Source organism: Neodiprion fabricii, chromosome 1, assembly GCF_021155785.1.
Source record: "Neodiprion fabricii isolate iyNeoFabr1 chromosome 1, iyNeoFabr1.1, whole genome shotgun sequence".
NCBI classification, from domain to species: domain Eukaryota; kingdom Metazoa; phylum Arthropoda; class Insecta; order Hymenoptera; family Diprionidae; genus Neodiprion; species Neodiprion fabricii.
The window spans coordinates 34,754,231-34,779,837 of record NC_060239.1 but is presented as its reverse complement, the minus strand read 5'-3'; the positions used below and the strand labels follow the sequence as shown (position 1 = coordinate 34,779,837).

General features: G+C 34.4%; 4 protein-coding genes and 1 long non-coding RNA gene across 9 annotated transcripts in view; 3 read left to right on the top strand and 2 right to left on the bottom strand.

The window, feature by feature from the left end:
* The first annotated feature begins 38 nt into the window (after positions 1 to 38).
* LOC124185077 (vacuolar fusion protein MON1 homolog A) lies at positions 39 to 3,629 on the top strand. The gene is made up of 7 exons (XM_046575458.1): positions 39 to 439; positions 516 to 838; positions 1,039 to 1,282; positions 1,582 to 1,866; positions 1,942 to 2,132; positions 2,204 to 2,306; positions 2,447 to 3,629. Exons 1-7 carry the CDS (start codon positions 170 to 172, stop codon positions 2,585 to 2,587), a joined length of 1,557 nt encoding a protein of 518 aa, XP_046431414.1. The 5' UTR covers positions 39 to 169; the 3' UTR covers positions 2,588 to 3,629.
* Positions 2,677 to 5,244, bottom strand: LOC124185127 (pre-mRNA-splicing factor 38A). The gene is made up of 3 exons (XM_046575562.1): positions 4,800 to 5,244; positions 4,264 to 4,631; positions 2,677 to 4,154 (listed from the first exon to the last, which is right to left on the bottom strand). Exons 1-3 carry the CDS (start codon positions 4,961 to 4,963, stop codon positions 3,790 to 3,792), a joined length of 897 nt encoding a protein of 298 aa, XP_046431518.1. The 5' UTR covers positions 4,964 to 5,244; the 3' UTR covers positions 2,677 to 3,789.
* A 2,024-nt stretch (positions 5,245 to 7,268) lies between these two features.
* On the top strand, positions 7,269 to 20,662 carry LOC124185056 (SUN domain-containing protein 1-like). Of its 4 annotated transcripts, XM_046575415.1 has the most exons (15): positions 7,269 to 7,584; positions 7,934 to 8,043; positions 9,310 to 9,507; positions 10,290 to 10,658; positions 12,102 to 12,336; positions 12,461 to 12,615; positions 12,724 to 13,004; positions 13,244 to 13,429; positions 17,113 to 17,429; positions 17,541 to 17,624; positions 17,705 to 18,053; positions 18,226 to 18,429; positions 18,515 to 18,801; positions 18,888 to 18,980; positions 19,109 to 20,662. In XM_046575415.1, exons 3-15 carry the CDS (start codon positions 9,314 to 9,316, stop codon positions 19,217 to 19,219), a joined length of 2,865 nt encoding a protein of 954 aa, XP_046431371.1. In that variant the 5' UTR covers positions 7,269 to 7,584; positions 7,934 to 8,043; positions 9,310 to 9,313; the 3' UTR covers positions 19,220 to 20,662. The 4 variants fall into 4 exon arrangements, with proteins under 4 accessions (XP_046431371.1, XP_046431367.1, XP_046431376.1 ...); XM_046575411.1 differs by lacking the exon at positions 7,934 to 8,043; XM_046575401.1 differs by lacking the exons at positions 7,269 to 7,584; positions 7,934 to 8,043 and adding an exon at positions 8,602 to 8,949.
* On the bottom strand, positions 7,614 to 11,717 carry LOC124185155. The gene is made up of 3 exons (XR_006871345.1): positions 11,376 to 11,717; positions 9,414 to 9,515; positions 7,614 to 7,888 (listed from the first exon to the last, which is right to left on the bottom strand). It is a non-coding gene; the product is annotated as an uncharacterized LOC124185155 (long non-coding RNA).
* A 2,253-nt stretch (positions 20,663 to 22,915) lies between the features above and the next one.
* Positions 22,916 to 25,607, top strand: part of LOC124185070 (peroxisomal leader peptide-processing protease) — a 111,165-nt gene continuing 108,473 nt past the window's right edge. Inside the window, exon 1 of one of the 2 annotated variants that reach the window (XM_046575445.1) lies at positions 22,916 to 23,098. The gene's annotated coding sequence lies outside the window, so the exon portion shown is untranslated. The remainder of the gene's footprint in view (positions 23,099 to 25,607) is intronic. The other variant, XM_046575435.1, reaches the window with a different exon arrangement.

Genomic DNA, 25,607 nt, shown 5'->3' with positions numbered 1-25,607 from the left:
TGCGCAATAGCAGGGGCTCCCAGTGGGCGACGTGCATAAAGATAACAGCGACGACGTGATGTTGGTCGCAACATGTTGGCCGCGCTGTCATGGCCGGCTGATGATTGACAAACGTCAATTTTGTAGGAAAAGTGTGAACCGTGAGTCGACTAATTAAATTAGCGTAAAAATGGCCAATCCCGAGGCACCTGGTGTCGACGACGTTATAGCCGAGCCAGGAATCGAGCCTGGGGCTTCGGCCGAGACGATGCTAGTGACGACTGATAGTTTCGAGGAATACGAGCAGGAAATGAGCAACAGCATAGACGACAGGCAAATGAAGGAAAGCACGACTAGCACGATATCCGAACTCCAGGAGGACATTCGAGAGGCCCCGCCGACGCCAACGGCGGTCAGCCCCACGGAGCCAAAGCCTGAACCTCCCGACGATTTGGAGCTCGTGAGTCTCCTAACCTCTAACCTGACAGGAGGGGTCGAATTCAAATTGCTCAGTACGCAGATTTCCCATTTTTTAGGAGGACAACACGCAGCAGCTCAGTTTGAATAGTCTGGAAATTGACCCACTGAGGAACACGACGTGGCTAGCACAGAGAAAGCATATATTCATACTGAGCCAGGCGGGAAAACCCATTTACTCGAGGCACAGCTCCGAGGATAAACTCGTCACACTTATGGGCGTTATGCAGGCGTTAGTTTCATTCGTTCAAGCTGGTAACGACATGATCAGATCGGTCCACGCGGGCGATACTAATTTCGTTTTCGTTGTCAAAGGTCCACTTATCTTAGTCACTGTATCTAAAACACTGGAAAGTGTGCCGCAGCTAGTTTTACAGCTAACGTGAGTTTATTGCAGAATTCATTCTTACAATATGCAATTCTTTATTACAGAGTCATGATACTTATTTTCCTCAAGATATCGGTATTTCTAATTATGTGTGAAAATAGAAATAAGTTTAGTTTCTTTTTAATATCTTTGTTCATATTGTTCACTGACTATTTTCATTGAACCCATTCAATAGACCTAAATTTTGCTTACAGATATGTGTATAATCAAATAGTTTGCGTCCTCACACAATCTCATATGACGAGGGTTTACGAACAGAGGCGAAACTTTGATTTGCGAAGATTATTGACAGGCAGCGAGAGGTTAATCGATCATTTGTTGAATTTTATGGATAAAGAGCCAGCCTTTTTTCTAGGTGCTATTAAGTGCTTGCCTTTGTTGCCCTCCATGAGGGATGCTATTAGTCAAACCATTGTTCAAACTTGTGGCAAAATTAAGGTGAGGAAGCACAGTGTTTGTGTACCTTGAGTGATTCAATAACGTAACGTTCTATATTTGTCTCTCTTATCAAGCCTGTCTTTTATTATTATTTTGTTTGTAGTACTCCCTGTGTTGTAAATCTTCATTTCATTTCTTCTTCATTGTGTCACGTATACTTGCTTTGATTCACCATCTTATCCAGCATTGCTATGGATAAAATAAAAATATCTATTTATCTACCTGTCTTATAGCAAAATTTATATAAAACTTACATGGGATAAAAATAACAATGAGCTCACTGATAAAAAAAATTTCAGAATCTGGTGTTTGCGATACTACTGGCTGATAATCAGCTGGTAACATTGGTCAGAATGAAAAAATATTTCATACACCCTGCTGACTTGCATTTGATCCAAAATTTGGTCGCCAGCTCGGAGTCGTTCAAAACGGTAGAAAGCTGGACGCCAATATGTTTACCCAAGTTTGATCCCAATGGGTTTATGCACGGTCATGTTTCGTACCTGGCAGAGGATTGCCAAGCTTGTTTATTACTTCTGACTGTTGACAAAGACGTGTTCTATTCTCTATCGGATGCCAAGCAAGTAAGCAAACTCTTATGAATTCATTGAAGAAGATGATCTATTATTGATTATCATATCTTGCTAATTTCTCATCAGAAAATAGTTGAGAAATTACGAAGGACAAATTGTTTGGAAGCCATCAATGAGTCAATGAACAAAGCATCCATCACAACAGCAGAAATTGGTTTACCTGAGATGCGACATGTCTTGTACAAATGTAAAAGTACGGCACAATTCTGGAGTCCTGGTTTTCAACCGCCATATACAACAGATGAAGAAATCGAACGGTAAATTTTTGTATTAAAAAAAAATAATATGATTTTTAGCAGTGCATTAATATTTTTATTATAAATTTCAGACTATTGGGACTCTATCAGTGCCTTCATCACAGACTACATGCCCCAAATCGACCACTGAAGTTGATATTCCAACAATTGGACAAAGAAACAATGTTAGCATGGGTAAGGTGTAGAATAATTTGTTTAAAGTATTTAAAACATTTGCTTCGATGATTACTAGTATCAATAACGCACTAGTATTAGTATGAATATTCATATTTCATTTGTGACAAGATTTGCAATTCAGCTTTGATTTTTTTCAGGTAACGTCAGGTTTCGAATTGTATTTGACTTTTGAACCACTGGTGACTAAACCAGATGCGATAAATTCTGTAAGCAAATTGCTGAAATGGATAAAGAAGGAAGAAGAAAGATTATTTATATTGAATTCACCAACGTTCTAGCAAGAATTTGAAATTATGGACAAAAAAGGCTCAAATGTCTCAGCTGTTGCACTGTAGTAACTGTGAATGTGCTGCAAGAAATTTTGTTACAAAGTTTTGGTATCGACGATGTATGAAAATTGTAAAAATTGGGAAGGAAGAAAGGTAATATAACGTAGAATGTATAATTTCAAAAGGCTATGACTAGGTACGTTAAGATTTAAGAAATGCAGCAAATCATGTTCAATTTGATTTCGGTTGATGGAAATATTTATTTTTGAGATGATTTCCTCCATCCGTATATTTGCGATCGAAAAACCTATTTTTGACGCATCCGAGAATTGTATTCCCTAGAAGCTCCCTAAATATAGGAGTCTTATACGTGACTAATTGCACGACTAATCGCCCATTCCTTCGTATCTTTAAGTGTATATTGTATACTATATTTTGCTCACTATTTATAATTATGAAATTTGAGATTTGGTAGTTACTTTATTACAAAGTAATATAATACAAACTTAAAATATGTAAATATCGCATAAAATAGATGAAATATCGGTTATTTAGATATTACCGACTTACGCAGTTCAGTGGCATTATGGCCATGTTAAGAAAATATTCTTTTATGATTATGCACTGTTTTTACCTTTGATATCTCGAAAATCCAAAAAGAATTTGCAATGCTACTGCAATGTTTTGAACCAATCTGTACATTCTAAAAAATGTATGAAACCGAATTTTTCAATGTCGGTTATTCGTATACAGGCATAAAACATGAAATGATCCACAATCTGTAATACTAAATAGCTTTCCCAATTAATTCGATACCCGAGTATCGTGGATACTCACACTCCACTGAAACAATGTTCGGGTAAGCTACTATGTAGCAGTTAGTTAAAAAAATTATGTAATTTTAATATTATTAAACTGTAATTAGCTAAGTACAGTTATCGTTTTATTTTAAGCTCTGGCAACTTGAGAACAAAGATATAACAAAAAACATATGTATGAAATGATGTATTTCAAATCATTTTTATGCTAATTACAGAATCTTTCGCTAGAATGATGAATCCCTTTTCAATATTGTTATGACACAGAATTCTTTTAATGATCAAGGTGTACAAGTTGATCTCGTTAGTCATACAAATATGAAGTTACTTACAGAAATGACAATTGGTATTAATTTTTCATTGTAAATTTGTATTCTCTCATAGTGAGGTGTGTTAGTGCCTAGGCCGCTCTCGTTCTCTCCGACGATCTCGATCTCTTTCTTTCTCCCTGTCGTCCCTTCTGTGCCTATCCTTATCACGATCTTTATCTTTGTGTGATGATGAGGAATACAGTTTAGGAGATTTGCTTCGTTTACGTTCTCTCCTGTCTCTTTCCCGCTCCCTACTTCTGGACCGCCGTTTCTCCCTTTCTACTTTTTTCTCGGGGCGAGCATGTCTCTTTTCTCGATCCCTGTGACGCTCTCTTTCAAAGTCTTCTGTACGTTTGCGAACTTCCTCCTTTACTACGGGCACATCTTCGTCATCTGAAGACTCAATTCCCTCATCCATGTCGTCCTCGAGTGCGGATATTTTTCCCTCTGAAACAATTAAATCATTTGTTTATCACTTCCAATTAATGGTAATATAGATGAGGGAATTATAAACGCCTTAAGTTTGAATAAAATTAAGTGTTCATAAAGTAGTAACCTATTTCATTATTTTCTTCTAGAACATGGCGCTTCTGTATTCTGGGTAAAATAACATCGCACGATCTTTCCTCTCTGAGTAGCTCATCAATGAATTCGTCCATATGGATCAATTCATATTGACCCTGCTTATTCTGTCGTCTCAATTTTCTATTGTCGTTGAATAAAGGTTCCAAATATTTGTAGCAATCAACAGAGGTGCCAGTTAGTCGCATATACAAAGCTCCTAAGGCACGTACATACTTAAATTCTTCATTTTTGATGAATTCGACTATGATATCCTTTTCTGGTTGGATTTGAAGCATTTTCAGAATCAAACAGAGGAATGGCGTTGGCTTTACATTGCCGCCAAACACTCCCCCGATATATCTAAAACAGAAAAATAAGTAGTTAATTCATGTGTTGTCTATAAAAGTTTTGATTCTTTTTCATATAATTAAGCCAAATTAGGAGACGCGTGAACCTTATGATTCAACAAATATAAACAAACAAGACCTGTTGTGTCAAAATGTAGGTTAGAAATGTAACTGCACTCACTTCAACTCCATCGCTTTGTCGACCAAAAGTTCGGCGGTTAACGCAAAACATTCTTCTTTCCAATATTTTGAATCGTATATTCGTGATCTGATTATTTTTTCTACTAAATACTGTGGATTTGTACCGCGAATAGACTTCGCGTCTTTTACCGTGCGGTTCGCCATTTTTGAAGTTCAGAATTTACATTTGTCACTAGGACGAGGAACTAGGACTGTAACTTACCATTGGAAATAATATGGAATTCATCTATTAGAATTGAGTATGAAAAAACGAATTGGAAAAAGTTTACACATGTATGTTTTCACTGAAATGATATCCTTATCAATTCGTAAATCCTTACAAAATTTTATTAATTGTCAGAACAAATTTATATCATCACCGCAGAAGTCTACACGTTCGGTTTCGACGAATCGACGGTCGCGGCGCTGAGCCAAAGTATTTCTTTCTCGTTTCCCTTTCCGGTGAGTGAGATGTCTGTTTTGACAATAATAAATAATTTTATATCGATCATCCGTGCAATCCTAAGAATTGGTGCAAGAATATGATCAATAAATATCACGATTACTTTAATGGAGGCCTTAGAGCTACTCTTCATTTTTTATTTATTCGAAGTTCGACATTTTATGACGATTTCAGTCGCGGCTAACCTTAAAACTTCCAGGCCCTAGCTGCTCAGTCAGGTAACATTATTTTTCTTTTACAGGTACACGTGAGAATACCCAGAAATGGCAAAGTCAAAGAATCACACAAATCACAATCAGAGTAAGTAGATTCTTTTAATATCAGAAATACTCTATAAATAAATCTTACATAGCTGGATCAAAGATTCAAATGCAGGTTAATATTTCCCTTTATCTGTGCTAACCGTGTCAAGACATTAGGTTAATGAAGTTCGAATTATCCACTTTAATCTTATCATTTAACCAATTACCTTAGGCACTTGAAAGAATTCTGGGATTATTGATTTCTAAAATCTGGTGGATTTAAAAAATTTGTCTATGCAAGTGTTAATATCTCATCGTGTGTTTGCGTCAAACAGGGGTAATTTTTTATATATCCTATGCGTCAATTACAGGCAGAAAAGCTCATCGCAATGGAATTAAAAAGCCAAAGAAGTACAGACACGAATCTACCCTTGGTGTAAGTTACATTTATTCTCTACACCCATATACTTTCAATTTAGTTTCCTCGATTTATATTTCCATCGGCTTCTATTATGAGTTGACTACGATTGTCTACTCCTAATTATAGCTGTATCATCATTCATATCACTGTGGATTTATGAATTGTGTATTAGCCGTATGATGCACAAAATATGTATAATCGTAAACTTCAATAACCAGTCATTCTATGTATGACATATACGTACAGACAACTATCAGTGAATGTGTTGATAAATAGTAAAGAGCAATATTAAATTTAAACTGTAGATGATAGATGAGATGTTATCACACAAAAATTTCACTGAAAGCCGCTAATTGTATTCATTTCAAACATTGCAGATGGATTTGAAATTCCTGCGTAACCAGCGTTTTGCTAAGAAGCACAATTTGAAGCCTAAGGCACAGCTCAAGAGAGCAGCTGAACGCAAGGCTGTCCGTGAAGCCAAGAAATAAACTTCTGTCTATTCTCATGTACTTCTTAAAATAAAAATTTTAAACTAATTTACTTTGCATATACATTTTTAGTTTCAATATTATAAATAAATTAGGAAATTTAATGTGGTGTAGTGCTATACGTAGCGGATTTGAAAAGCTTAACATGGCAATGAAATTTTTGTCCCATAAAAAATATGAATGGGTGTGTAAGAGCTGTGCTAGTGATAAAATGATTTGATAGGTTCAAGTGAAGAATGTCGGGTTAAAATGAATTCAAAAAGAAATTATTCATCAATGATGCGTGATTGAATACATTAATAGTATCACTGAATACTGTTAGGAAATCAAATTGGAAATTCTAATTTAATTCCATCCACAAACTCCTCATTCAGAGCGAAAGTTCAGTGTCAACCAAGGTTTCTTTTTTTCCAATTACTGATTTGGATGTGAAAAGCTTCTGAAAGTTGAAAAAATTGAATATCCCAGAATGTATTGTGATCCCGTGAGTTTGAAATCAATAAAATCAATTCTCTATTATAATCTTTTTCAATAAAACTGCACCAAGTTGTGGCGACGGTATTTTCACAGCTGCCAAATTGCGCGTGAGCAACAATCAACAACGCATTTCAACCAACGGTTGCGACGACTTACATGGAGCGCGGGGGACGGGATGCTTCGAACAGTTCGAATCGACCGCCATAACGATTGACACGCGGCATGCATGAGCCAATGAAATTCCTTGTCTTGAAAAACTTTCATATTGTAGGCGTTCTGATTGGTTGTTGTTCTAAGGTTATGTCGACGCCGCGCGGTTCCTGCGGCACAGATTTGAACCTTAAACTTTCTATTCCCCTCCCCCCCAAATCGGGGAGCGGAGCTCCGACGCATTATTAGTAGAATGACGTCATCAGTGTTGTGCGTGTAAAAGGCACGTATCGTATCGCTAGCGTGAATCGTACATCTAGTGGCGGTTGTTTGATAGCTGACCAGTATTTTTCTACCTATGAAGTAAACTAATGGGATTAGATGTGTTCGTTATTCTGTACATACTGTAGCTTATGTACTCGTGTTATTTAAGTTTAATTTATGTGAACATTTTTTCTGTGAAGTACACGCGATAATACGGTGTTTTATGTACCCGTAATACCAGCGACACCGCGACTCTCCTGCACTTCGGGATAAGCTTGGTAAGTTGTCTATTTTTAGATATTCTGTAGTCGATTTACGTGGAACTCTTAGTAGTATTACGGGTGGCGGGCAGCTGCTGTTGTTCGTCGCTGCATACGTATATGTACACGCTATTCTTCCCCTTCGTTTGAATTCAGTCATGTCTTACGCATCTGCCTACCGTACCTACTTCCTCGGAGTATAAGAAATATCCTTAATATTTCCGAGACCGTTCCACACCTTTCACTCCGAGCGTGTTGTAATTTCTTACGTTTATGTTATGTCTGAGATTTTTTCGAATACCACGAAAATTTACTGCGTCTACTGTAAAAGAAAATAAATGAATGCATGAAATTTTATTCGTTGTAGGTATTATCACCGTCTAAATGAGAAAAAAAAGATTTGAAAAATTGAACAGTAACAATGAAATAAAATTCTTCTTGATTGACAACATTGTCGGTCATTTCCATTTTCCACAGGTATTTTTTATGCCTAATTGTTGCAACCTTTACTAGACCTTAATTCTAAATCTGAGCGGTATTTTTGTTTTCCTCATAAACAAATACCCAGTTGATGACTAAGTGGCAGAACCAAAGTACAGTGCTTTATAATGTTATCTGGTGTCACTTAGAAATTTCATCAAACCCACTTAGCATGGCTGGAGACATGAATGAGAAAATGAGAATTTTGCATGCATGCTTTATCAATACATATACGAAGGGGTATGTGAGTATCAATTGCTAAGCCAGTGAAGCGAGCTTGTTTAATATCCCTCTGGGGTGTTCAGTATTATTTTGTATTTTTATGCTTCTTATGATCTAATAATAACTCGAGAAGTGAAATAACTTAATTATTGATAGCTAATAAAGTAGTAGTAATTATTATTTATCGCCTTTCACCGCGATAGAAATAACAATGGGGAAACGAAGGGTCATGCATAATTGCCATGTTATTGAAAGTTCTGAACGTAATTTTTGTAGCCAAGAAACTCGTGAGAAGCAAGCAAAACCCTAACGCTCCTAGAGAAGCCAGTAATAGAAATCATTACGTAAAAGAGAAGCGGACCTTAGAGTCAGACACTCTTAGCATGTGGTAGGACATCCTTATTATAGGTCTAAAAAATTCAGAGTCAATGTGGAGGCTGGGCTTGGAGGGTTCCTTTGGGGAGGCAGCTATTTTTACACCACATTTCAAGCACAGACTAAGGAAAAACCCTAAAGAGGATCAGAATTCTCTTTGAGCCTGTAGATCTTAGGGTCTTACGTACAATTAGTTTGGGCACGTATGGCACCGTCTCTGGTTCTCTTGCTTACGTTCCATTAACTCCTCAAAAATTCAATGGGAACTATCGTTATCAATCTTGAATAAACAATGCCGAGAACTAGGTAAATTTACTTATCTTATTAATGATATCGTTACTAGGGTACAATAGTGGTATAATAGTATTCTGTGTCAATGAAGTCAGCCAAACTTTAGGGTATCATCTATCATAGAAAACACTGTTTCAGGATTGCGTTTAAAGATTTTAATTTTTCAAAATAGGATCTGTGAAGCTAGTATAACTCAAGTAACTAACATATTCTCATTACAAAATTAACACAACTGAATTTTAGTCAGCACAAATTGCTTCAAAATGTATCTGATTTTGAATGGAGTACTCAGGAACATTTTTATAGTCTCACATATTTTCATCATTTTTATATTATCGCGATACGAACTCAACATATCTCCATTAAATATTTAAGAAAAATGGAAGGTGAGCAACATCACTACGAACTCCGTAGTAGGAGTCGGTCCCGATCGCAGACACCTCAGGTTTTGAACCGTAGTTTAAATGACATCGAATTACCTGAACATCATTATGATTTGCGAAGCCGTAGCCGGGAGAGGTCTCATACACCAGGGGAAGTGACCAGCAGCCGTCGATCAGGGTCTAGATCATTGTGAGTTGCTATAAAATGAAGTTATCTTTACCTTTCTATTAAAGTTTCGGCTTTCAGAAGTCATATTCAAAGTTCATAATACTATGTAAGCAACAACGCAAGAAAATATAACGGGCTGTAAAGAAAGATTGAAGTATTAACAAAATTATTTGCCTCGTGTCAGTCAAGGCATTGCAGCTACAAAATTTAATCAGGATTCGGCAAAGGTTATCACTAGTATATCTAGCGACGAGTAAATAATTGTCAGCTAACTAAAATTAAAATTACGATCCGAACGCCTATCTACGTGGATATTTTGGCAGTCATTCAGATCCTAGGTTCTTGAATTGTGTAAGATTGTAAGCTGTTAACCTCGATGGATAACTAATAATAATTCCTTTCCACCTCGGTTTTAAATTTATTATATTATTTGCCATCCATTCCAATTATTTTATATAATATTTGCGCCGTTTCTTTGCATTAAAATATATATGCATATTACTATCCTAACTTTGTTAAGTCGTTCGTGTCTTTGCGGTAATGCAAGATTTTATACTCTCTACTCTTGTGATAAGGACTTTTATCAAAGTTACTCCAGATTACCATTGTGGTCAATTATTAACATACGTTTTCATTAACAAGCATTGGTTTGAATTTAATTACTCTGTAGGCGTTAATTTTACATTAGAAATTTGCTTCTCGCACGACCTACACAAGTTTTTGAATTGTGTAATGCATAAAGTTTTAACGTAGAAACAAGACCTCAGCAAATGGATAATAAACTTTTTGTGAACTTGATACAGACCTGGCAGTATTGGTAAATCTCCTGAGAAAAGTATGGAGACTATAACAGAACAGAAGGAGGAAGTTGAGAACCAGAATCAACAAAATCAAACGACGAAGTCATCGCTGAGCGTAAAGAAAGTCGAGCGTCGTTCAGAGCGTCAAAAAGCTAAGAGACAGATATTCTCAAATGGACAAAGCGAGACAAATGAAAATAGAAACAACTCGAAAGCAGAAAGGGAAAGACAGAGTTTGACGCCAAGGCGAATATTCACCAGTGATTATTCTTCCGAAGAAGGCGATCAAGAAGATAGAGAGGAGAGAGAAGACCCTCCAAGTAGACCTGGTTCAGCTTATGAAATCTACAAGCAAGCTGGGGATTGGTGGAAGTAAGTGTACCCTCTCAAAGTTTTGTATTTACTGTGACTATGTTCTCCATATCAATGAGTTAAAAATCAAGAAATTAACAAGCAGTAATTGATGTAAATCAATCTGGGTGTGGTCGAACCCTACTTCTAATTATACTTCTTCACGGGCCACCTGTTAGAGTAAATATGTGCATTGTACCATTTAGTTTGGTAGCTGCAGGAAATCGTATGTTTATGCATTCGAGGCACACCCACAGTACAGTCGTAGGGAAAAAAAGGAAGCATGAAATTAAAGTGTTTAGAGAAGGTACTGCGGTGCGAGGGTTCAATAGGTCTATTTATCGAAACCCCTTTCTTTTGGCATTTCTAAACTTTAACTACTCATCGATTTTTATATCAATTTATTTCTGTTTACTTCCCTATTTCTTACTGAACGAATCGAAACTTATTTTGTCAAGGTTTTATGATAAATACCTAATCCTTGTGTACTGTGAAAGAATCAACTTTACGATTATGCTAGTTATATTTAGTGTTCCTTCTATGTTATGTTTGAAAAAGTATGAAGGAATCTCTCATCTCGAGCACATTAAAATTACATTTGTTTGGCAAAATTTATGTTTAATTTGGTTTTATAAGCTTTTGAAAATTTATATTCACGTTCTGTAGTAGAGGCATGTGTTATTTTTGAACTAGCACATCGACACTGTGAGAGTACCTGCTATACACACCGACACATACCATTCCATCTTAATCCCATGAGTCCCACATGTTTTCATAATAGTTCCCTTAATTCGGCCTTTAAGTTGACATTTGAATACCAAGTCAGTGGGATTTTTCAGAAGCATATGATTGCATCGATCAATTTTCGAAGCTCATCATCTAAAATTTCACAATTTAGCTGAAATTGTTGACCAATAAAAACTAAGTCTTGAACAGTAGTAAAGAATCACTTAAATGTAGTGTTATGTATCTTGTAACTTGGTACCGTCACCTTGGTTACTGTGCTACTTGATCCAGAGCCTGAAGGTGCACAGGTAACAGAATAGTAATACATAATACAATGTTTTGTTCACTGGTACAGAATGTTGAAAAGAGAAGAATAAAAAGAGATTACGTATAAATGGTCAAGGTCTCAACGTGAGATCATTATTTATTGTTAATCTGAGTTTCTATTTACTTATTCAGAATTATATATCATGCTAATTTTAATATTGTGTAACTCCATCCAGACTTTTACACATGGATTCTCAAGGTTACAAAATATTGCATCACTTTTACTACTAGGTTGTTTCACGTGTAAATTCAACCTGACTATGACCTAATCGTATAGCTTCACATGTATTAACTGAACATTTTTTCTATTTATTTTATGATCTTTTCAAGGTTTTCAATTTGTGTAAACTATTCAATTTGTGTATACTAAAAATCTATTTCACTAATTGACAAGATTTTTTTCAATTCCAGTGTATTCCCAAAAACTGATTACACCTATTCCCAAAAATCGCAATTCCGATACGAAATTGCCCCAGGCGTTATGGCCATGCCTAACATGTCGCGTCGGTCAATTCACTCCGACACAAGCAGCACTCATGGTAGTATACCATCAACGAGTCAACAAAATCTCAGTCAATCGTCAACCCAGTTACTAGGAGACACAATGAGCCAAGTAAGCAGAGAAAGTGTTGGCAAGGAATTGTCGGTAAGTAAAAATTGTATAAAGTATTCTTCAAATAAAATACTCGAATATGTATCGATCAAGTTTAATTCAAGCATGTCATGGTCGATTGCAAGCTGTAGTGTATCACTTTTCTTCTCTTCAAAAGTCTGCAGATGATCTGTTCTTGCGTACTCGGCAATCGGATTCAATAGCTAGAGCCAAGCTGTACAAAACTACGCATGTAGAGCAGTACAGTAGTCGCAGGGAAGTGATTTACTCCAATTCTGGAGAGACAAAGCCGGTACTCGGTTTACGCGATAGGTATGTTTGATAAAATATTAATGCTAAGATCAATGCTCTTCGATAATCACACGTTATTGTATCATACTTATAGCCACCATTTGTATGCATGATATTATTTTATTTCAGATACTGGGATGACTCTTTTGCATCGTCACCGGTGTCACGCAGATACGAACCTCTCTTACATGCTGATTCTGATGTAGATATAGATGATACCATATCTTCAGTTGATGGACACAGAAGATTATACATGGAACGGCAACAAAAGGAGTTGAATATATTTATGAAAATCTACACCAGCGTTATTACTTTTATGCTTACAAGCTACACCAGTCTTAAGAATTACGTTGGGCTTGGTGAAAACCGAAGGTTGTACTCACCCTCTTACAGTTACAGACAGCAAAGTGGTAAGTTTTACGAACGATTTGCCAAGATATTTCATTATGTTATCAACTGTTTGATTATCGCTGATATAATATTTTGATGAAAAAAAGTTAACTTCTATAAAAACACAAAAGTTTTCCGTGTGAGGGCAGTAATTTTCAGTTTATCAGAGGCAGAAAGAATTTCTATTACGTGTAGCGAATGTGTTATTGTGTCTGGCACGTGTTCATATGAACTCAATAATACTGTTATGTCATTCTAGAATCGAGATGGACCAAAGCGTGGCGTTCAATTGATAGCGTGTTACAAAATTTGTATTCGTTATGCGTGCACTTTTTATTCCTGGATACATGGCTTCTGAATCGCACCGCCCCAGTAACACAGCGGATTCCGGATCGTCGTAGAAAACTATTCTGGATTATACTACTACCGCTACTTCTTCTGGGTGGTGAGTGACGTTTCATTGTTACTGTAGGAAATAATTTACGTGCGAAATATGTTCCCTTATGAAAGTGATAGTCAGATAAATGCAGTTCAAAATGACTGCACAACTGTTCTATTCATTTTTTACTTCTTGGGACATTTCTTGACAACTTGATAAACTTGTTTTATTTATGTTTTAATTACCAAAACAGGTAACTGTTTAGTGATCTCTGATTAAATCTTCCGGTAATATCGCGAATCTCATAATGAGAAATAATGCGACAGGGTAGTAATTTAGAGCGGTTTCGAAAGAGGTCTATGGTTGTTGGCTATATATAGCATTCGCCGATTTTATGTTTCAGGAGCTTACATCATGCACAAATATACCTTTCCCTATCTGGAACCCCTGTACAATGTTCAGTCAAACATTGTCGATACCACTTACTATTACATTAATGATATAACCAACGTGACATTTGTAGACTACGACTTATTTGTCAAATATCTCAAAGGTCTACAGAACTTTTCGCTACCTACCCCAGACATTTCATTGCCTGCCATGCCTAACATTGGCTGGAACATTACCTGGTCATAATTTCACACAATCAAATTTTCCATATCATATTGTCTTTCCCTTGTTCTAACTCAGGTTTAGGGTTAAGAAAAAAGAGCAAAGTCCTGAGCACTGCGGCTTTTTCAGGGCCCTTCTTGGTAACTTTTGCAATTGACTATTTATCTGACAGGGATGATGATAATTTGGCTTTTATAACCATCTAATTTGCTTGTCTGATAGTAAGGCAGGATTTTCACATATTTTGAATACTCTCCTAATGTTCTTATCAGTGCATTTTGATTCTTGTATCGATTGAAGTTATCTAGTTCTTTGATTGGTGTTATAAGTAACGTCAAGATGAGAAACAAGTTGAAGATCTCTATTTTCGTTTTTGACAACTCCCGAGTGAGCAACCTTTTTTTTCTTAGTTATCTTCTTAACTAATGTGCACGATATAATGATAATAACGTACTAACATTTGCACTAGTTAGTCACCGATAGGTACGTAGACTCTTACAGCATTCATTTGGTGTTTCACTATCCAGCAATATAATTTATTTTTAAGTAAGGACTAACAAATCTGGCGTTTGCGTATCACCCATAAAAGATATGATGTCAACCAAATCGTCACTTAGTAATATTTGCAAATGTCCAGTAGCCATTTTTAATGATCAAACATTAGCAATATCTATATTTGGGTATTGGTAAATTGAGGATTGATTGTTCATTTCATTTCGTTTTATTCTATTATTTAATAATTATGCTATAAATCAGAGTAAAACAACCGTTATGGAAAAAAAAATAATATATTGATTAATATATTTATGAAAGATGAATAAAGATTAAAGTATATTATTAGAGGTATATACAGAGAAAAATATTTATGTTCAAAAATTTATTTCGAATTCCACACAAATAATTTGTGAGATAACTTATTCATATAATCACTTCATATACGGATTGATTCATAAGTGTTTCCATTTAGCGAAAGGTTAGATTTCCCTTGAAAAAATGAAAACATTGGTTTCCGAAATTACAAGTATTCCAGATAACAAGAACACTGTAAGTGAATATTGAACAGTCGGCGAATTGTCTTCGTAGGCCTTATCTAGAAGATTATTATTGCTTCGGGTTTCTGTCAAGCGAACATAATCCCGAATTTTTTTTTCTCAAAAAATCTAGCCCTTGGTTGAATGTTTGCTGTGATAAGTCACCCTTTATACACTTACGTACATACATACGTAAGTTGTAATTTAATTTGAAACACTTTATAACGTATCTTGAATCTATTTTTAATTTATTTTGACTGAAGTGAATTGAATACACTTCTTACGTAACATTTCGGTACCAATTTTTCTACGGGACATTTCATCGTAATTTTTATAAGCAAATTTATCAATTTTTCAAAAAACAGTGCTAATCACAATTCGCGAACGGTTTTTTTTTTTCATAATAATTAGGTTATGGTTTTATGCGTTGACTTAACATTTGTTCGTACTAACAATATGATATGACAAGAAAAAAAAGAAAAAGAAACTGAAAACTTGAAGTTTGTAGTTGAACAAAAATACTTAATCTAATATTATTCGTATCTCAATTTCAAGTTGTTGCTAACATTTTTTTTATCATTAATATTCGCTGCATTTTTATTACTTTAATAACACGCATGCGTTAACTAACAAACACACACGAGTATTATGGCATTACTTTTCTTTGCGTGCACATATTATTTGGTTTTTGAATTAATTCTATACACAGTATGTATATTTACATTTTATTTTTAATATCATGGTCAATCGTATAATTATGGGTTGAAAATTAACTATCTTTAAGGAAAAACAGTTTTCAAACTGCGATAAAATAAATTTCTACAATCTTTGTAGATATAACACAATAACTAACTAACACGCAGTTGGTATTTGTAATTCTCCAATGAAATTGAGTTTTGAGGGAACTTGAACTTTCTCTATAGATTAATTGAAATGGATTCTGGAATCGTGCTCAATTTTTAAAATATCAACAATCATATTTACTGACAAATGAGAAATGTACAATTTACAAGTGGCTTGCCAGCATTTAAAATGTCTGATATATTTCGATTGAATTACTTAAATGGAATAGTTGATGAATGGTACAAATTTCTTCTGACAAACCCACCGTTGTTAGTTATTTTTTACTTTATCGGTAGTTGTAGATTGTGGTAAAATGTCATATGTTGTCGTACCGTGAGGTACAATACATACATAATTATGCATGACATTAATATGCAGTACAATACTGATTTCGTGTAGGATTTATACGTTTTTACAATACACATGAACCTTGGACTGACCCCAGGTGTTTACATACATTTTTTTCTATAAAAATCCATATTAACATGTATCAGTGTTTGAACCAATAAAAGTATTTTCAATACGGCACGAATTGGTTTGAAGTTTACAACACTTTCTGAATTATTTTTTAAATGGTAAGTGTATCTCCTTTCTAGGATACCGTCGGAATTTTTCAACAAACTGTAAGGAAAGGTTCTAGCAGGAATTGATTTCCAAATTTACCAAATCAAAGTTTATCAAAGCCCAGATAGTGAATTTAGCATGTTACTTTCTCATGTATTTTACTGTCTGGTCGTGTATGGTAATGATGATTAGAAAAAATTAAACTATTATGTATACGAATGGCATATTTATTTTTTTATTTAATGCTAATCACTTGTGGGAGAAGGATAGAGAAAGGGTAATATCATTGCGGACGATCTCTAAGGGTTTGGACTTGAAGGACATCGGAATATTTCAAATATTATTATATCAATTGATGCAATCAAAAGTCGGGAAATGAATTTTCGATCGACGGATGGCATCTAAATGGTGAGTTCCTTTGTCTATCCTTCTCTCGGTTACCGTATTGGCTCTAAAATAAAAAAAAAATGTCATGTTACAAACTATAACGCCACTTACCGAATTCGTTCATCTCGATGATCCCAATACGGTAACTTAGGAAGGATGCAACGGTTTATGACACATTACACTTTAAGATGTTTTATTGAATTTCATGAATCTGCTACTGTACCATGTTATCAATAGACTGCAAACATCTATCGCACATTTGATCAATCATATTCAAAATAATTGATATTCACTTCAATTCCATTGTTACAGGTCTATGGCTATTGTCATACAGTTTTTCAAACTTAAGCTCCGCGCTGCCACTGGTCACTTACCCGATGTCAATTTTATCATCGATATTTTATTCTATGTCAAGCAGCAATCAAATCACAGATGGTTCTAGAAATCAAGCAATCGTGACACCAGTGAAAATATCATCTTCTGCTGACTCTTTGAAATTAAGCGATACACAAAATTATGGGTGGAATGAAAAAATTGTGGTTTCACCCGTTGCCAGTAGTCTAGGATTTGATAAAGAGAAAGAAAAAGAATTGGATTCTATTATTTCACTACTGGTTGAAAGAGTCAATGTGAGTTAAATTTTCAAATTAAGTCAAGTTTAAGTTCATTAAATATCTCATTTTTCTGCTGCACGGCTTGATTTTACAATCATTTCAATTGAACAATTGTGTTGCTTGCAGGATGCTTTGACCAACATCAAACAAGACCAAGATGTCATTGTATCTCAGATCGGCAGCTATGTAGACTTAAGAAAAGAATATGAAGTAAGTTTTAGCCAATCTTAAGTTTGTGAATTTTCCTTTACAGTTACGCCATTTAACATTATATCCCATTTCCATTCCAGGAAAAGTTGGCTGCTATAGAGAAAAAACTGGAAGAGAAGGAACAACTGCTACTCGCATCTAGTGCAAACGATATAAATGCTATTAAAATTGAACTACATTCATTGCGTGAATTACAATCAGAGTTAAAATCATGCTGCGATAAAGCAGCCGTAGTGCCTGAAATCGAAGTCGAGAAGCATGTTAGCAATATTTTAGCTGGATATTTTGGTACCGAAAATGAAGGTGGAACAGTAAAACTGTCGAAAGAAGATCTTGCCAACACCATAAAGAACCTATTTATTGCTAAAAATGATTTAGAAGCAAGAATAGCCAGCATCAATTCAACTCTCGAAATTAACACACGAGACGGTGAGTGCAAAATGACCATTTTCTATAAAAAGTTGGATTAGAGAAACTAATTATACTATTTTTCTTTTATTTACTTATTCTATTTGTTTTAAATACAGCTTAAGTCCATTTCTGTCGTTCATATTTCATCATACTTCCTTAGGACTATTTTCTTATTTACTTTATTTTTTAGTTCAAGACTTGGCTGACAAAGTAATGTCCGAAATTACCAACAAAATAAATACGAGATACTTAATACGTAATGATGGCGGTGGTGACGAGGGTGATAGTAATGGAGGTTTAACGGAAAGGGATGTTCGTAAAATTGTGACAAATGCTTTGAAAATCTATGATGCTGATAAAACTGGAAGAGTAGATTATGCCCTGGAATCAGCTGGTGAGTAATCTACCGAAATTGCGTTAAATTGTTCACCATTGCAATTCTCATTCACCTTAAAATACTTGCAATGTAACATTTTTAGGAGGGCAGATCCTCAGCACACGGTGCACCCAGAAATACAATTTGGACACAAGGGCGTACACAATTTACGGATACATATTATTTTACCAAAACACAAATCCGCAAACCGTTATACAAGGAGATCCTATACAGCCTGGAAAGTGTTGGGTATTCCAAGATTTCCCGGGATATTTGCTTATTAAATTGCGAACCATGATAAACGTGACAGGTTTCACCATAGAACATGCACCGAGATCTATTCTTCCAAATAGTGACATGAGAAGCGCTCCACGAAAGTTCAACGTTTGGGTGGGTTTTAGATTTCACAAACTAATGCAGAGATTGCTTTTCAATACAGCCTATTTGTATCAATTTATTTTTATACTTGGGTTTAGGGATACAACAATGAGAGTGACAAGGAACCGGTACAATTCGGTGATTACGAGTTCAAGGATTCCGACGAAAGTTTACAGTATTTTCCTGTTCAGGTAAGTTGCTAACATTAACTTCCGATGAATTTGTGAGTCAGGTTACAGCACGAAACAATTAATTCATAGAAAATTAAATAGTAAGGCAATTCCTGATATTTGTTATTAACTCAATTTCTTTTCCGCAGACTACACTAAACAAGTCTTACGAAATTGTGGAATTGAGAATTCACAGTAATCATGGACAGATACATTACACCAGTCTCTACAGATTCAGGGTGCATGGCATACCTGCATAATTATTTTAAAACGATATAAATAATGCATAACTACCTGGAATTGCGTGAGTGCTTTTGTAATATAATATGAATATACAGTTGGCCTTATATGTTTTTCGTCATACAACCGGGCTGATACATTGTGATCTTTGATGGCATGGTCAGCATTTGGCCAGGTTGGTATTGTTGAAAAGCATACAATTCTATGAATACATTGTAATTATTATGATATTTGACAGCCACATTGAATTCATATGATTGTAATGCAGGCCTGTGTACAAACAAATTACTTGTTAAAGAAACGTGATGGAAATCTGCTACAACAAATAATACACGCTGCCTGTTCGAATTAGTTTAGTTATTTTAACCAATCGTGACATCAATTTATCTAATGTTTTGTAGTCGTATTCGTTCATCATCAGCATCATCAATGTGCGGTACTATGGTCATAGTTTTACCAAAATGAAAGCAATAATTTTTCGAGCAATTTCATACATGTAGGATCGTTTATTATGATAAATTTCTGAGTACAATAGGAACGTGGAATTTTATGAAACATTCTGTTACCAAGGCGGCTATGTCTGGCGAATATGTAACATGCTTGCAGATAACGTGAGACAAAGAAAAAACAGTAAGAAAGGATACAAATGTCTTGAATATAAAACATAACTTGCAATTCAATTTTCGAATAATTTTTATTCTCTACTGTTGAGTCGTTATCAATGTTTTTGTTTCACCTCACATTTTTCTTAAATGACTCCTGAATCATTCGAATAAATAGACTTGACACATCATGGTTACGAAATGACAATAAAAGAGGCATACTATTAATTCATTTCTAAGATGGCAAATTTAAAGAGCATCTATTTAGAAACGACTCAATATTTACACAGATTTGTATATTTTTAATTTGGATTACGGATATTTATGATTCGAATAGGGTACTCTGATTTATTAACTATTTAAGAACCTAGTCATAAGTAGTGCTTGCTAGAATTAAAATTAGTATACCGCGTTATTTAAATACTTGCATAAAACTTGGTGTCGCATAATTATTCGTTTTTTTTCCTTTTTTTTTCGTGCTGATTCTAATTATTTCACACGCTCAATTGTTTGAAATATCTTTAAATGTGAGGAAATAATCACATGATAAAGCATAGTCTGTAAACTGATAAGTATGTAATTTTAAGGGCCAAAAATTAGGTTAAGAACCATTCTTAGTAGTTTCGAAATATTAGCATTCGATTAAAACTATCTTACTTAAGGGGGTGTCCTAGTGGATTTAGATGTCATATACATCTTGAATTATCCAAGTCCTCGTATCTCAAACGTAAAAAAGACATAACTAAGCTAAGGACATGACTAAGCTAAGAATGACCAAAAATAATCGATAATTTTTTCCTCGCAATTGGTTTTTATTTTTTGACTCCCATGAACGATGCAATACAATATCAATTTATGTGATTACAGTATCAATTATTATCATTTTTTTTACCGACTAAGTACCTATTTGATATAATAAGTGAAAGATAAATGAACATTTTCACCTGAAATTGAAAAATATTTTTAATAAAACTATAAATTATCAACAAACTTTTCCGCTATTAAGAACATATACTGAAATTTACGGAATTTTGGTTTCATATGCATTGTTTCAAAAAAATACGAAATAATCGAGTCGTGTTCGAATCGATGCATCAATTACTTTTAGCTTAGTGGCCATCGCTACAGCGATAACAGCTTCAATCGACATGCAATTCTGAACAAAATCGTTCCAACACATTTTCATTTCACGCGAAAATAAAGAAATGGCATGTCGTAGAAATCATGTTATTTGTTTATTTTATCGTTAAATGAAAATGTGTTGTAGTGGTTTTGTTCAGAATTGCATGTAGAATGGGTCTATTATGCCTTTTTTCCGTTTGAGGTACGTGGACTTGATTCATTCGAGATATATGCAACACCGAAATCGACTACGTCCCTCCTTTAATCTTTGATGATGAGTGCAGTAAACTACGGACAGAAGTATTGAATATGAAATACCATGCAAATCGAATATGGCGTGACGTTGAAGTTAGATCATAAAACGTTTTATTGAATAACAAATAGGATATATATATATTAATTTTAGAATCACAAAGCACTTTGTTTGCTATGTGTATGTATAAGGATATAACAGATCTATTTATTAAGCGTGAAGCTACAATGAATCAAATGAAACTTTTTATACATTTTACGAATTTTATCTTTATTTTTGAATGCAAACATGATAGAAGAATTAGCTTGACACTATATTTTTGTACATTTTAATGAAAACGCAGTTCTTAATGTCTGACGAGTAACGACCACGCTGGAAATATCGACCCCAAAAACAAGCTGTCTTGAATCAAAACAATATGCCTTTTCAAAATTTTTGTACGCATAGTGTAGCTAAAAATATACTAGTGATAGTTACTGATTTCTAAAGTTACCCAAAGTTAAGAGTGTAGAATAATTTATTTTCAACGCCAGCTAACATTAAAAATCATAATACTTAAAACAGTACAAATAATAAGAAAAATATTACAAAACAAATAAAAGACTATTACAAGCAGATACTTTTTTATAAACTGTAATTGAATTCTGTTCGAACATTATTTTATGCAAAAGCTGTATGATATACATGTGGAATTTGGATTGTTTTTTTTTTTTTTTCTATACGTGCACTTTTAGCACCAGAACATATAAATTGAGTGAAAGTATACATATGAAATTTATATAAAATAGAATTATATTTAATAATGTATTATATTCTCTATGAGAAATAACATTTTATCATTCGTATATATATATATATTATATCACATAAATCTTATGCACATGGCATTATACATTATATATTATATTAGTAACAACTTCACTCAGACACACGGTGTCAAGAAAACATATTTGCATAACATTAAAATAAGTATCGAATGTACATACTTCACAACCTTGAAATTGTAAGACGAAAGATGATATCGGCTATCGAAATAAAATCCGGAGTTCAAACTAGCGATACATATGTATCAAAATTAGCAATATTTGAGGTTCTTTTTTCAATTAGTTAGAAGTTAGTACTCAATTGTTCGATACAAACTCCTGAACTTTTGTAATAACATTAGTGATTTTCATTAGTATCTAATGTTTTAAAAATAACATTACTATAATTATTCACGTAAAAGATTTTAATTTTGTGAATAAAGAGTATAAGAGAGAACTTTTACCGCTTACTCCAATCTTGATTACGCAAAAAATGCTATTTAATCTAATAAGAACTGGTCGTTGTTGGTTTGCGATTTTCATTTATTTTTCAAGTATCCGTCGTGAAGAAAAAAAAAGTGACTAGTATCCGACTGGACGTTTCAGTCATAAACACGTGGTCATCTATAGTCGGTTTTAAGAATAACTATCAACGAGATTAAAAATGTTTCTCATCTCCTGGTCTTTAGCAACTAGTTCTACGTGGAAGTATCACGTTCATAGTACTTGTCGCGATTAGGCGTTGCGAGAAATTTCATGCCCTTGATTTCGCCCTTGGGTTCGAGATAATAAACAATCGTTACGTGATACGACGCTAACTTGACATTGTCGCAGTAATTCTGATCTGTTGTTTTGACTTTGCTCGGTGTCGCAACGCGTATGACGTACAGATAAGCCGGTTTTTGCATGTTTGCAGAATCAGCAGTTCAGGTATTTCGAGTCGTGCGCACGCGTCCTCGCAGTGTGTTCACGTTTTCAGACTCTACGAGTTGAACGTCGTCGCGCAGCGCGGTTTGTTACTTATCGAAATAAATACGCTCGGGCAAAGTGATTTCAGGTGTCAAGTTTTCAGTTTGTTTATCAGGTACCAGCGCAGCACCCGACGTCGTAATTTCAGAGGTAAGCGGCTTTTTTCGTTTAATATAATGCAATTCATTTTTGTTTTGCTCGGTAATCTGTCGGGGGCATGGCGTCACATTAGTTTCTCTCTTACTCGACAGATGGGTTTCATAGTTTGAATCATCGTCATCGTCGTCACGTGTTTCGTTTACGGTTCGCAAATAATAGCCGCCACTTTCTAATTTTTATTGACATAAAAATTCTTGAACAACCGATCGACACTTTGTATAATCAAACCACCAACGGAATTAATTTCTGATGGTCGAAATTGACACAAGGTTGTTTTGCTGTGTCGAGAAAAAATTAAAGGTATTTTCTCTCAACGACTGAACCCTGAATTACAGAAATTGGTGTAACTCTATCGTTTTGAAATAGTCGATAATTGCGATAATTTAATGCATTGTGTAACGAGACTGTGCACGTCGCTTATTGCGAAATGATGGGTGTTGTTGTCTTGTGCGAAAGGTCACGAGGTCGACTGCGGTCATGCTGTTTTCCGTTCGCTCCGTTAATTTCCATCGTTGCGAATGCTTATTAGATACGCTGAGATTCAAATAATACGCCGGTACAGCAGGACGTTGCTCTGATTGGACAATGATGCAAAAATAGAATCTGAAAAGGAAAAAAAAATTCACCTCGATACCCACACTTTTGTACGCGAAGCAATACGAAAATGTGTACTTCTTAAAATTGTTCGTATTAAGAGGATGCCATAGTCAGTCCTCACCGATCGAGTAAAATGTCACTGATTGTGGCTATTATCAAAATGCCGTGGATAGCGTGATTCCACATTTAACGCCGAATAAGGAGACAAAAAAATATTTTTATTTACATTTGCATCAATGGTAATTGAATTACACCAATAGATGTTCTAGCATTAATTGTTGCATAATTTAAATACTTTTTCGGGTACTTATATTCAGCAATGCATGTAGAATATTGCCTTAATCGCAACTTTCGTTTTACAATTTACAGAACAAGTGACGTTTTATTTGGTTGATAAAGCATGACTATAAATACCTTGCAACTGGATAAAGCAGGTCGTTGACAATTCGTTTATTACGATTTATCGTATCTTACTTTGCGGGGTTGCTTTGCTTTTTGTTTTTTCCCCCCCTTCATTAATTCCTTTGCGTTGTAAGACATTGAGTCATATTTAAGCGCTTAATGTTAATGATTTGATTTGACTTTTGAACTCTGCAATTGATTACCGCACTCACTTACATCTAACGGATCTGTTGGTTTTTTTTTTTTTTTTATCAGATTCATGTATACAATAAGCGTAGTGCATTCAAATGTATTTTGTTGCTGTAGGTCAGAGATTGTAATGTATTACGATTTACTTAAATTAGTCTGTATTTCTAATGCGACTATAATCAGACCCATAAAAAATTAAAAATTCATTTTCATGCCCATAGTGTAACTTTTCAATACATACTACAGAGTAATAATAAATAAGTTCAGGTAAAATAAATTGGACAAGGTCGGTCAGGCACATAAAAAACTTACGAAATCGAGTTACTTGATTCGCTCGTTTATTCGTTTAAACAAGTATGTGTATATGTTTATACCATAATTGTTATAAGATATACACACATATAATGGGTAAGATATATTCATATATCGTACATAAATAATAATAATTTTTCCTTCGTCGAATAGTTATTTTATTTTATGAATTTAATTTTTTCTCTCGTTCATTTCACTCAATATACTCAATACAATGTCTATACATCTATAATAAACGAAATATAATAACCATTACTATATTATATCAATGCAGTATAAATTAACCTTCGTGAAAAAAAAATAGGAAAAAAAAATAAAAAAATAAAATGATGTAAAAATAAACTACGTACATGTTTATAAATAAATAAAAGCTACGCACGAATATTAGTCTACCTATAGTGCATTATACTTATTCACGAACTAACAAAACGATCAGCGTATGATGCTTAATAAGTAAATTATATTATTATATATTTATAAAGAAAAGTAATACAATCGTGTGTTTAATAATATTCGTACGTCGTATAGTAAAGTTGTTGGCTCGATTTGTTTGTTTAAAATAATAATAATGATATTAATAATAAATAAATTTATCCGGGCTAAATAAGTTTGCTTAAACGATCTTAACGCACTGGTAGATAATTGTGGGGTCAAGTGGTTGCATGGAATTATTTTCGTTGAAGAATACATGTCAAAATGATCGATAATGGTATTCACACGTATAGTTACGTATGAACACACCGATTGGCAATATACAGGTTGCAATTATTTTTACTAGTAGGTATACAATTGCATACGTGTATTACTTGTAGGAAATGAATTTTGAACATCATTTTAAAAATATACACTCATTTTCTGCAAAGCACATCCAAAGTATATTCTTGAAATTCTGTCCAACATACATTCAAACTACAACTAATAAGAATACGGATTATCAATACTGACGTTGGAATGATTCAGATCTCTTTCGCTGTGAATGTTTCTATTACGAATATTATGG

Excerpts from the sequence above, each read along its gene's own strand:
- LOC124185077 (XM_046575458.1), top strand. The coding sequence starts at position 170 with ATGGCCAATCCCGAGGCACCTGGTGTCGACGACGTTATAGCCGAGCCA. Across the intron at positions 1,283-1,581 it reads AAACTTGTGGCAAAATTAAG|AATCTGGTGTTTGCGATACT; the intron begins GTGAGGAAGCAC and ends AAAAAATTTCAG. Across the intron at positions 2,307-2,446 it reads AAGAAACAATGTTAGCATGG|GTAACGTCAGGTTTCGAATT; the intron begins GTAAGGTGTAGA and ends GATTTTTTTCAG.
- LOC124185127 (XM_046575562.1), bottom strand. The coding sequence starts at position 4,963 with ATGGCGAACCGCACGGTAAAAGACGCGAAGTCTATTCGCGGTACAAAT. Across the intron at positions 4,632-4,799 it reads GACAAAGCGATGGAGTTGAA|ATATATCGGGGGAGTGTTTG; the intron begins GTGAGTGCAGTT and ends TTTCTGTTTTAG. Across the intron at positions 4,155-4,263 it reads AGAAGAAAATAATGAAATAG|AGGGAAAAATATCCGCACTC; the intron begins GTTACTACTTTA and ends TAATTGTTTCAG.
- LOC124185056 (XM_046575401.1), top strand. Across the intron at positions 12,616-12,723 it reads GTACTCGGTTTACGCGATAG|ATACTGGGATGACTCTTTTG; the intron begins GTATGTTTGATA and ends ATTTTATTTCAG. Across the intron at positions 18,054-18,225 it reads CGAAATTAACACACGAGACG|TTCAAGACTTGGCTGACAAA; the intron begins GTGAGTGCAAAA and ends TTTATTTTTTAG.